At 45.3% G+C, this 11,090-nt stretch overlaps 1 protein-coding gene across 1 annotated transcript in view; it reads right to left on the bottom strand.

Moving 5' to 3' along the window:
• Window positions 1-819: 819 nt before the first annotated feature.
• The window catches only part of PATL1 (PAT1 homolog 1, processing body mRNA decay factor), a 31,691-nt gene continuing 21,420 nt past the window's right edge, over window positions 820-11,090 (bottom strand). The window contains exons 14-19 of the mRNA XM_019414480.2: window positions 10,810-10,958; window positions 9,373-9,532; window positions 5,099-5,254; window positions 3,061-3,152; window positions 2,812-2,961; window positions 820-2,496 (exon numbers count right to left, since the gene is read on the bottom strand). Coding sequence (XP_019270025.1) covers window positions 2,475-2,496; window positions 2,812-2,961; window positions 3,061-3,152; window positions 5,099-5,254; window positions 9,373-9,532; window positions 10,810-10,958 — 729 coding nt within the window. The 3' untranslated portion in view covers window positions 820-2,474. The remainder of the gene's footprint in view (window positions 2,497-2,811; window positions 2,962-3,060; window positions 3,153-5,098; window positions 5,255-9,372; window positions 9,533-10,809; window positions 10,959-11,090) is intronic.

Here is an 11,090-nt window from a genome sequence, read left to right as displayed (position 1 = left end):
TTCTAGTTATTGCCGAACCAGGCAGCTAAGCGCAGAAGCATAGAGACAAAGAGAAAAATCATTTGCCCGGGAAGACATGTGCAGCCGTCCAGACGGTGGTCTTGGTTTCAGCCTGGCGCCGCACGCACGGGCCGCCTCCCTGCAGGTCCTCGAGGCCTCGGCCTGGTTCTCCGACGGCTCCTGGAGCTGCACGTGCTTTTGCTACCAGTTCTCACACAAACACAACGGGGACTGGGACGATTCTGCTCTTGGTTTGGGCCAGAAATCGCTTGATCCTGAAAGTTTTGTGAGAAGATACGGTGAGGGAGAGTCTAGCGCTCACACCACGAGGAGGGGAGAGAGGGGTGACAGTGGAGTCTCTCATCCGGGGCATGTTAGGGTAAAAAGAACACCCGAGCCTGAAATAATTAACACAGATTTACTACAAAGAATCGTCGACTCTTCTCCATCTCTGTTGAGCAGGCGAACTGTGCGATGTAAGAGCTAACGGCCGCAGCAGCTTTAGGCCAAACTTGGCTACACGGAGCCTCCAGAAGTCACAGGACGCAGACGGGCTGGTGTGCCTACTACAGCGCAGAACCTTGGCTTGTAGTGAAAGGGTGCGCAGAGGAGGACTCAAAGCACCTAGGTTTTTCAAGATAAGTTACCATGTAAACATAAGCTCTTTGCTCTGTGTCCCTTACAACATTTAACAGGGAAAATCCTCACCGGTCCCCAACACCGAGAGCTTTGCCAGTCCATCTCAATGGGCCGGAGACACAGGTGATATCATACAAATTCAGACAAGAAGTAACACGAAGCAGAAATGCAGGCACACGGTTTTTCAAGTATACAATTTGTTTTTATTTACAATACCCTATAAAAATGTAAATTTAGAAACTTTAATTTTTATTAATTAGAACCAAACAAAAAAGAGAAAGCACAGAAAGGAAGAAATAATAGTCAAGTATTCACTTGATCAGTTGTGAGGGGAAGGGAGGAGAGGCGCATGGTGGAAACAGTCAGTAGGTGAGGGCAGAGGGAAGCTAGGTCATGTCACCGCGGAGCAGCTGGTGGGGCCGGGGCTACGGAACGGGGACAGACAGAGGGAGAGTGAGGACAGCCGGTTACAACGGAGGGCTTTCTGGTTGTACAATACATGTATGTGCAAAATGTTGATTCTCTTTAAATATCATAACCCGTCCCCTCACTAACATTTGAAAAGGTGAGAAGAGCAAAAAGTGTATCAGGACAGTCATGAGAAACGGACTCTGATTTAACTGCCTTGAGGGCTGAGATCACTCGGGATCAAACCCCTCATCCTGTGTGGCTGCTGCGCGGGACAGGGACAGGTGCAAAGGACCGCGGGGGGCTGTCCCTGCCGGGACGCAGAGCCAGGCCCCTGGCTGCCTGGGAGCGGGGGCCTGGAGGTGAAGGGGGAAGGACAGCAGGTGTGTCCGTGGCGTGGAGGAGCCCGCAGAGCAAAGCAAGCCGAACTCTGCTTCCGTGGCTACCGCTGGAGGTTGCTACCCACGACACCAAATCAGAATGGGGACGAGGGAAGTAAAAGCATGGCTTACTGAAATTGTCTCAGGAAGACAGAGCGAGTGTGCAAACGCTACGCTGCGGAAGCAGGCTCTCGTCCGGTTCATCGGGGGCAACCCTGCAGGTCATAGAGGGGACAGGCCCCAGAGCGCTGCCGTTGTAGCCGGAAAAGGGCTTAACCGTGTACGTTTTCACTGAGGTGGACAGACACCGAGGAAGTACAGCGGGGACGAGAGACAGGACTTCTCAGCCTAGAGCTGGGTGTCAGCCAATTAAGAGTTCTGATTTTATTAACGTGCTGCATACCCTGCGTTTATATTAAAACAAGTAGAACCCACCAAATTAATTACAGGATGGACTAGAAACAGATTAAAAATACATCAGCTGGTTTGTTTTTAGAGGAGGGACGTGTCAACTACGTATTTCTCAATCTAAAACTCTTTCTTTACGGATCCTCTGGAGACCACACGAACGCGTGCAGAGGGGGCGTGCGCGCATATATGTATATATTGGTTTCTACTTAATTGGTTCTCCTATAGTCGTATTAATATGGGGCAACGAAAGAAGACTGTGACAGGATGAGGGAAGGAACCCTCTGGCAGGCTACAGTCTACTGTGACCTGGAGCGGTGGTGGTGGGACAAAGGGAGGGATTATATTTGTGTCTCTAGGGCAAAGAAAATGCACAATTGAGAAGACTTGAGGGACAGCAGGACATGCAGAATTGTAACACAGAAGGTAAGAAGAAACCAGAAGGGTCACCCAGCCAAATTTCACAGAGCAGTGGGGAAATACCTGGCATTCAGAGACGACCCCTGCCAACAGGAATCAGTCCCACAAGACGCTTTGGGGAATAAGCTACCTTCCCTCCCTCATTTAAAAACACTCCATTGTGATGGCGGCAGTGCAGGTGGCAGCCAAAAGGAGGTACAGGACACATTTGGAGATCTTTTATCGTATCCCCTGAACTAGCCTATGGGTATAAAGAAAGAGAAAAAGGAAACTTGTGTAAATGAGTTAAAACAGAAGGCAATCTTTTGCATCAAAGTCACACCTTTGTTAGAATTCTCGTAACAGAACACCCACAACCTCTCTCTACCCTTATTTAGTGATCTCTGAGGGTGCTGCTGCTCCCGGTACGGGGCCTGGTCTCTGGCAGATGCTTAGAGATTTGATACGAGTCTCTACTGTCTTCCACTACATTCAGTCCTAGGCCCCTGACCTCCTCCTCGGGACTTCTAAAGTGCCAACTTTAGAAAGATGCGGAACTCTCCTGTTTCAAACTTACTGCAGCTTTGTTTCCAGCAAGTTCAGTTTCTGTCGGTCAACATAGCGAGAAAAGAGGGATACCAGGTTTGTCGGTATTGAGATTGGCTTGGCCAGGGCTGCTTGGGGAATCCGCAGAAGTTCTCGGGTCGCCATGAACATCACCTCTGTCCTGAAAGGTAACCCGGTGAGAACCGATAAGGACAGTATAAGAAAAAGAATAAAAGATTATTCTGAAAAGACTGAAAGGAGAAACCCAACCCCGACTGACCACTGGTTGTTCTGTGTGGGTTCTGTAGCAGGCTCTGAACTCTGTAGGTCTTCCCCACGGCTCAGGATGACGAGGAGCAGTGACAGGCCAAACTACAAGAGGAGACAGAGGGACTCAAAATCAGCACCGCATCCGTCCTCCACCACCACCGAAGAGATCCCAGTACTAGATGGGGATCGGCACCAGATCAAAAGGACCCCACCGCAGTGCTGCGAAACAGGGCAAACGTCAGACAACCGTGAACTGGGAGGCCGAGTCCTCCCGACTCTACTTCCGGCAGAGCAGCAACAGGCATGCTCCACGAGAGGGGAAGTCCCTCTCTCCTCGCCCACCCCACCGTGACAGGAGAAGCTAGTTTCCCTGCCACGGAAAATGTGCAGTTAGATTTTCTCCTGTTCGCTACAACGGAAACGGATTAAAGAAGAAAACCAAAGACAAACTTGGATACAGAAAATTAAAGTTCACAGCAAACGTAAGGAAAAACACTACACAGATTACGAGATTTTGAACTCAGAAAAAAAGATGTTACGACCGGTGGGAAAATGTACAAAGAAAGGTAACTGAAATGATCAGGATATGAAGGGATTTCCTTAAATCTCTGTAAAAACTTTCCTTAACAAAGGATACACCTACTGGACATATAAAGGCTTAGACGAGACGTTAAAAACAGAAAAAGGATACACGATACATCCATGTTTCTAATCTAACAACGTGCTTTGAGGTTAAAGATTTGTTTCATTAATTTGTTTTACCCGGTGGACGTGTGGTCTGAAGAGGCACAGAAGGAAATACAAACGGGGACGAGTGGTACAAGGTTAAATGTAGAAGTCATAGCTATACTGGATCTGAAGGGAATCCCACCTTTCTGAGTTCACCTCACAGAGGACAACCTTTGTGTCACCGTCAGGAAAACGACACTGGGCTACACATATAACCTCTTGTCTGACTTCATGGTTTTCTATCGCCTTTATCAACGTTACAACTCATAGACTGAATAACGTGGAAGGCCCATAAGCTATCCCTCCAGAATCCCCATCTTCTGGCCCCCGAAGCACTGTCACCTCTCGGCCCCGGATGTACCGCCCTCAGTCACTCTTTGGCGGGTTTTCAGGTGCGAGGGAGATAGAGGCCTTGACACTACTTTCTCTCTCTGCCAGCACACGTGCCCACTGTGGAAAGGCATGACACTGAAGGTCACAGCGGTGCACTCATCTGAGTAACAGGACAGCCCTGGAATCGACCTCGTCACTTCCACCTCCAGGTCAGGAAATGGGCTCGGCAAAGCAAAATCATCTGTTCGGTTCACAAGCCTAGAAAATGGCAGGCAAGGAATGGAAACCTGCTGAGAGCTCGCGTCTTCTCTTCTGTTACGCTTCCTTTGCACGTCTCTGGATCGTCAAACTGATGTAAATGAAATATGAAATGGGATGTCTTCTACTATTTAGTCTCACGACCGAGAGTGTGGATTACTGACCCAGTACGTTCTCGTCCTCATGTGAGAACTCTGATTTTATCTGAGGTCACACCACTGTGAACTGAGAGATGTTTTCCAGCCTTCTCTGCAGTGACGTGTGGCAGGTGAGTTGAACCTGGCCACTGAGGTTAAGCTGCTGGTTAGAACTCCTGGAACAGGTCCAGACAAGGCAGACAGACGGCAGATATCCACCGTTTGGCCCCTCTGCACGCACCTCTCTTCCTGATGCAAAGTGGAGCCTTGAATTCAACAACCGGCACGGAGTCTGAGGGTCACCGGCATGGCAGCCACTGCTAAGGCTGCAGAGAAGGCAAACCAAAGGAGCCTGTGTCCCTGAGGGCAACGTGGACACCACACGAGAGCTGTTCCACGTGAGATACAGAAAACCCTATTTTGCTGAAACCTTCGTCCTTCCTAGTCTCTGTCACTAGGAGCTCAATGTAACTTCTGACTGAAAGAAGCCTTTCTTTTACAAGTTGCCACAGCTACAGCAGCCACTATTTGTATCTACAACTCAAATCTAGAAGGCTGGCAAAGTTCAGGGACACAGGAGGGCAAGAGCACCTTGTTCTGGAGCACAGCAGCGAGGTGAGGGTTAGAGGGCGCTGGCGCGGCCGCGCTCTGAGGTAGGTTCATTAGCTGTTGCAGAAGGCTGGTGACAGTCACTGATGGAAGGTGATAGAGCAGGAGGGAGAAGGGACTCAGTAAGCATGGCAGCACCTACAGAAAACAGAGAAAAGCATTACATCCTGGCCACTGGGGTGTCAGTGGGCGCGGACCGGATGGGGGTGCTCAGCTGTGCACTCAAACGGCCTCAGGCAAGTTGTAACAAAAAAGGGTTGACGAGTCTAGCAGGTACTGCTGGGTCTTAACAATGGATTCGGAGGTGTCTACTGAGAACTTTTTAAAACTCAATTTGTGCAGGAAACATGACTTGTGTGAACCAAGGGTGTAAAATCACTTCTCAAAGAGCAAGATTCATGAGAAGACATCAGTGTTTTAATTCACTCCACAAATACTGACTGAAATGCCTACGGTGTGTCTGGCTGCGTGGGTTAAAATGAAATGGTAAACAGGACAGACCTTCAGGGAGCTAAGGCTCAGTGGGGAGTCACAAGTATACAGGCACTTTCATTATACCCTGAGAAGCACTGGGAGACAGGGAGATCCCGAGTCCTCAGAACTACCCAGAAGTACTTTCAGACTTCACTGGATCTTGTTTGATCTTTATAAAAGCTCAGTGAGGAAATGGAGAAATGATAATCCAATTTTCACAGATTAGACAAGCTAAATGAAAAGGGCCTCGGTGTGACAAAAAAAAAAGGCGGGGGGGGGGGGGGCTCGGTGTTCAGAGTGACATAGCTAACAGAGAGAACCAGAATCCAAGGCCGTTGAGTCGTTCCCTCCGTTCCGCCCCAAGGCCCAGACTGGAAGGTGAAAATACAGTGCTACCAATAAAACCAGGTTCTAACACAGGTAAGGAAATCAAGGGTGCTCCCAGCACTCAGTGTCCACGGTATAAAAAATGATGGCTGTTGTTACTTCAGACGGCATTCAAGGGTGGACTTCAAGAGTAGACTATCTGTGGGGCGCCTGGGTGGCTCAGTTGGTTGAGCATCTGACTTCAGCTCACGTCACGATTTCACTGTCCGTGAGTTCGAGCCCCGCGTTGGTCTCTGTGCTGACAGCTCAGAGCCTGGAGCCTGCGTCGGATTCTGTGTCTCCCTCTCGCTCTGCCCCTCCCCCACTCACACTCTGTCTCAAAAATAAATAAAAACATTAAAAAAAAAAAAAGTAGACAATTTGTGATCTACTAGTCTAAATAAACACAGCTTTAACAATGAAAGCAGCTTTAATCATACATAAAAGTGAACAAGTGTATGATGATGTCTGTGTACCCATCACCCAGTTTCAACAATAAATCATCAGCATCCTGCCAGTCTATGTTTCTCCTAAATCATTTCATCCGTAAATACTCTACTTTGGATCTCTAACAAGACCTCTTGCTGTATTACGGCACCTAACAAAATTAAATCTCCTCCAAATTCAAATTTCTTCACTTGTCTCAAAAATGTCTTTTAGCAGTTGACTTATTCTAATCATGATTCCAACAAGACCCACACATTGCATCTGGCTGGTAAGGCTTTTAAAATCTGTGAACGGGGGGCACCTTGATGGCTCAGGAGGGTCTGACTATTGATTTTGGCTCAGGTCATGATCTCATGGGCTCTTGAGTTTGAGCCCTCAATCGGGCTCTGTGCCCGCTCCATTGCTTGTGTTCTCAAAAGAAGGAAAGGGAAAGGAAAGGGAAAGGAAAGGGAAAGGAAAGGGAAAGAAAAGGAAAAGAAAAGAAAAGAAAAGAAAAATAAATCTGTGAATAGGTCCTTTGCCCACTGCCCATCTCGTCTTGTTATTTAGTTGTTGAAGACACTGAGTTATCTGTCCCATAGTTTGGATTTGGCTACTTGTACCTCTGTGAGGTCACTTAACAGCTTCTACTAGCCTCTGTCTTTCCGATAAAAACCAATGGTTAGAATCAGAGGTTTGATTAAATCAGGTTTAAGTTCCCTGGAGGGGGGTGGGAAGACGAGGGCAAGAAAACGTGTGTGCCTTCTCCTGCATCATGTTAAGAAGCACAGTGTGTGGGTGCCCCCCCCCCCCTTAGTGATCAGATGTCTGCTCCTGCCCCAACCACTGTAAAGTTTCCCATCCACCTGTTATCTAATGCCTTTTGCACCAGTAGGCACTGCTGTCCAGACTGACTGGCTATGTTGTTAGGGGTTGTAAAGCGGTGATCTTCTAATTTCATCATTTCTTTTGCATTTATTAGCTGAGATTCTTCTATGAACAACCTTCTGTTATCAACTTTCTGGTTACCGTGATACTTGGTTGTGATGGAAAGGCAAGATAAAGGTTTGATTCTCTTTCAAAGTTTACCCATTCTCAGAATAATGAGTTCTGGATGGCCTAGCAATCTCTGAAGGTGATTAATATATTTTTTGGTATCATTATGAACTCATTGAATGAAAAATCTTTAATGTATTTCAATCCATTGCCGTACTTTCTCTTTCTGATGCAAATTATCCCATTTTTGGCCAACAGGAGCCCCTTCGGTTTGGTTTGTGCAATTTTACATGGGACCCCAGTAATCTTTTAGCTTCCTTACTTTCTGGCATGAGATATTCCAGGATTACCTTGTATATTTTGTGCTGCGGACCTGCTAGTTATTACTTCAAGAAATGGTATTTGGAAAAGTGGCCTAGGACTCTAGTGCATATAGGTAAAAACTCTACCTCTGCAGTTAACCAAGTTTTCCTGCTCAGCAGGTACCTCCACTCAAGCAAGCATCTTTGAATTCCTAGCTCCCAGCACCTAGCTCTAGGTGCTGTATTTCTGGGACCTAAAATAGTGCCTGGTTCACACAGGCGTTCAATATTTACTGAATGAATAAAGCTCTCCCAAACTTGTCTCCACTGATGAGTTCCTCTAAGACTGAGTGCCCGCCTCACGGCCTAGAACAATCTATAAGCTGTCAAGGGAGCTGTTGCTTTAGTCTTGCTTTTTCGAAGATAAACCTCAACTCCTTAAACTTCACTCCATTTTTCCTTCTTGAAATCCTTAAAAAATGTGTCTGTCTCATCCCACTTCACTGTTCTTGATGATGAAGGCTCCACTTGGCATTACTTTCTTCTGCAGGTGCTACAACTTCACAAGGAATTTTTCAACTCAGAAGGAGTTATTATTATTACTTCAGGAGAAGTAATGTTCAACTCTTTCATGCCATACCACTTACAGGGTATCCTGGCATCATGTTTTCTGTGGACCAACACCAGATTGTTCTTAATCAACTCACAGTCTATTGTAACAGGCTCACTCTCATAAATTCTAACATTCTGAACCTCACACTTGGTAATGATTTCCCTTTATGCTGCCTTTATCAATTTCTTGCTCTGAACTTAAGACTATTCTAAATATTGTTAATCTTTCGAGTGTTACGACAAGAACAAGAAAGCAATTCTTTCTTACCAACAGTTAGCTTCTAAACTTCAAAATCATGTTTCAAACTCCAGCCTAGTTTAAATTTGTAATGTTCGTTCATTTTTTGACGGAGAGAGACAGTGCGAGCGGGGGGAGGGGCAGAGAGAGAAGGAGACAATCTGAAGCAGGGTCCAGGCTCTGAGCCATCAGTACAGAGCCTAACACAGGGCTTGAACCCATGAACCGCGAGATCATGACCTGAGCTGAAGTCGGATGCTTAACCGACTGAGCCACCCAAGTGCTGCAAATTCCAGCCTAGTTTAGATCGTGACAATTATTAGTTATAAGCACTGGCTTGATTCCTGTGGGATACCATTCAACTAAGGCTACAGGCGAACGTTCAGTCTTGATAACAGCCAATGAGTGATGCTTTATATCCAGCAAAGTAACCAAGACCGTAAGTGCAAATTTTCATGAGCATCAGATTTACCTGGGGACTCTCGTTACAGATACAAAAGCCCTGATCTTTCTTCTGTAAATTCTGGTTCAGCATGTTTGGAGTAGAGCTAAATTATCTGCTTCCTAAGAAATTCTGATACGCAACACAGTTTTGCAACTGCATCAAATAAAATGGGATTTTTTGCTTTCCTCAGTTTAGGAAATTGCTCTGTTGGAGGAAAAAAATGGGATCAAGAATATAGGCCTGGAGTAAAGTTTTGCTTTAAATAATCAAATCGTACTGCCAAAGGTTAGACAAAACGACAGAAAAGGGGAGAGGAGAGGAGAAGCAATTTGGATTCTAGAGCTCTTATCAACTGTGAAGACCCAAAGGAAAGAAGTCCCACATGGGGGATCATCACCTCATCTTGGGCATCCTTCTTGATAAGGAAAGGGAGATTCCTGGCTGTTGTCATGAGAATGTCAGCTGCTTGCTCTGTGGAGAGGAAAGGAAGAATACGGGCAACCATTCTCTTCCCTTTTCGGATACACATGATCTGTACAAAGTGGTCATCACTTGGCCTGCAGGGGAAGGAAATGCTAACTTAGGTCAGCAAGAACAGTGCGAGACACCCTTCTTCTCCGCTTACATGTTACTGAACAAATTTACTGTACTCATTTTTACCCTACAATGAACTGTGCCACAAAACAGAATTACTTCTCCAACTCTCAACCAAATAATAAGAAGTAATTTTTCAAGTTTCACAAGCATAGAAAATCATCACTACACAAATGTATGTTAAAAAGATGTGGTCGAACTACAGGCATTAATTTCCTTTACGTTTATGTAACTTTACAAACAACATAATACAGCAAAATCTGAAAACCTACGTAAGCAAAAAGGATATCAAAGCATTCATTTCAGAGTTAATTTTATTAGTACTGTTATCATTTTTTAAGAAACTTTTTGCTGTGTATTTTTTCATTAAAAAAATGACTCCATAGAATTCATATGACTTTGTTACTTTTTTCACTCAACAAATTCTTGTGACATTTTTCCATGTCAATAAATATACTTCAGTTGCATCGATTTGATGACTGCCTAATGTTCCCAACTATGGACAAACCCACATTTATTCAACCAGTTGCTTGTCAACACACTCCAGAAAAGGTGTGTTGAAAAGAAGGTACTTATTCTTATGTTCTGGTTTGTGTATGTCCTGGCTTAGAAGAATCATCAATTCTCTTCAATGAGCAAAGGGAAATGGAGTTATCAGGACAGAGTCCTCTTGCATTCATCAAACACACACTTAGGGTTTATAAAACAGTTACTGTTAGCAAGATCCTGGGCAGAAGAGACAGATACAGAAAAATAGATAGATATATTAAGGAGCTTAGTCCCCACTGGAAGACTGACTGCCTTCCATAGCATGTGCATATTCTATGGAAATCCCAAGGAAGTATAAATATAAATGTCTATACTTTTCATCTCAGTAGAAAAAATAATACACAAAGATTACAAGCATGAACATGCTAAAATAAAGCATAAAGCAAGTACAATTCGTAGGCTCATAGAAACCAAACCATGTTCCCCACTACATCTCCAGTGCCCAGCAGACAGTGAATAGATGGGTGTTGAATATATGAATCCAGAATAAAGAGATTTTCTTTTTCCTGGCTGGGAAGGATTATGAAATGCTTTATATGACATGGCATTTGAGTCAGGCTGGAAGGATACACTCTGAGCTTCCTGAGATGGTAAGGAAGGTCAGCCAAAATACAGAAATGTGGAAAGCTCAGGTCAGCCGAGTGAGGACTCCAGCTGGCCTCATGTGTCCCTCCAAGTGTACAATTCTTACCTCTCTTGTCCAGGCAATTTCCCCCTTAAGTTGTCATACATGCAACAAATTTTGTGCTTTCTTTCATCCGCCAGGGCAGGTCGCTCTTCTTCTAGACTTAGGAGATACCGCCTTTCATAATCCTCCACATCAAGGAGTAAACTATAGGTCTGAGTGAAACACAAAGCAGGCCACAGCATGCTGGGTCAGGATCAGAGTATTAGATAAACAGTTTCACAGTTTAGGACCCCCACGTAAAGACAGAAGACTGAAAACTAATTGTAGTAAGACTGAGAGGAAAA

The sequence above is a fragment of the Panthera pardus genome, unplaced genomic scaffold (assembly GCF_024362965.1).
Source record: "Panthera pardus isolate Hobbes unplaced genomic scaffold, ASM2436296v1 HiC_scaffold_12, whole genome shotgun sequence".
NCBI lineage: Eukaryota > Metazoa > Chordata > Mammalia > Carnivora > Felidae > Panthera > Panthera pardus.
The sequence above is the reverse complement of the archived record's forward strand: the minus strand, read 5'-3'. Positions and strand labels throughout refer to the sequence as shown.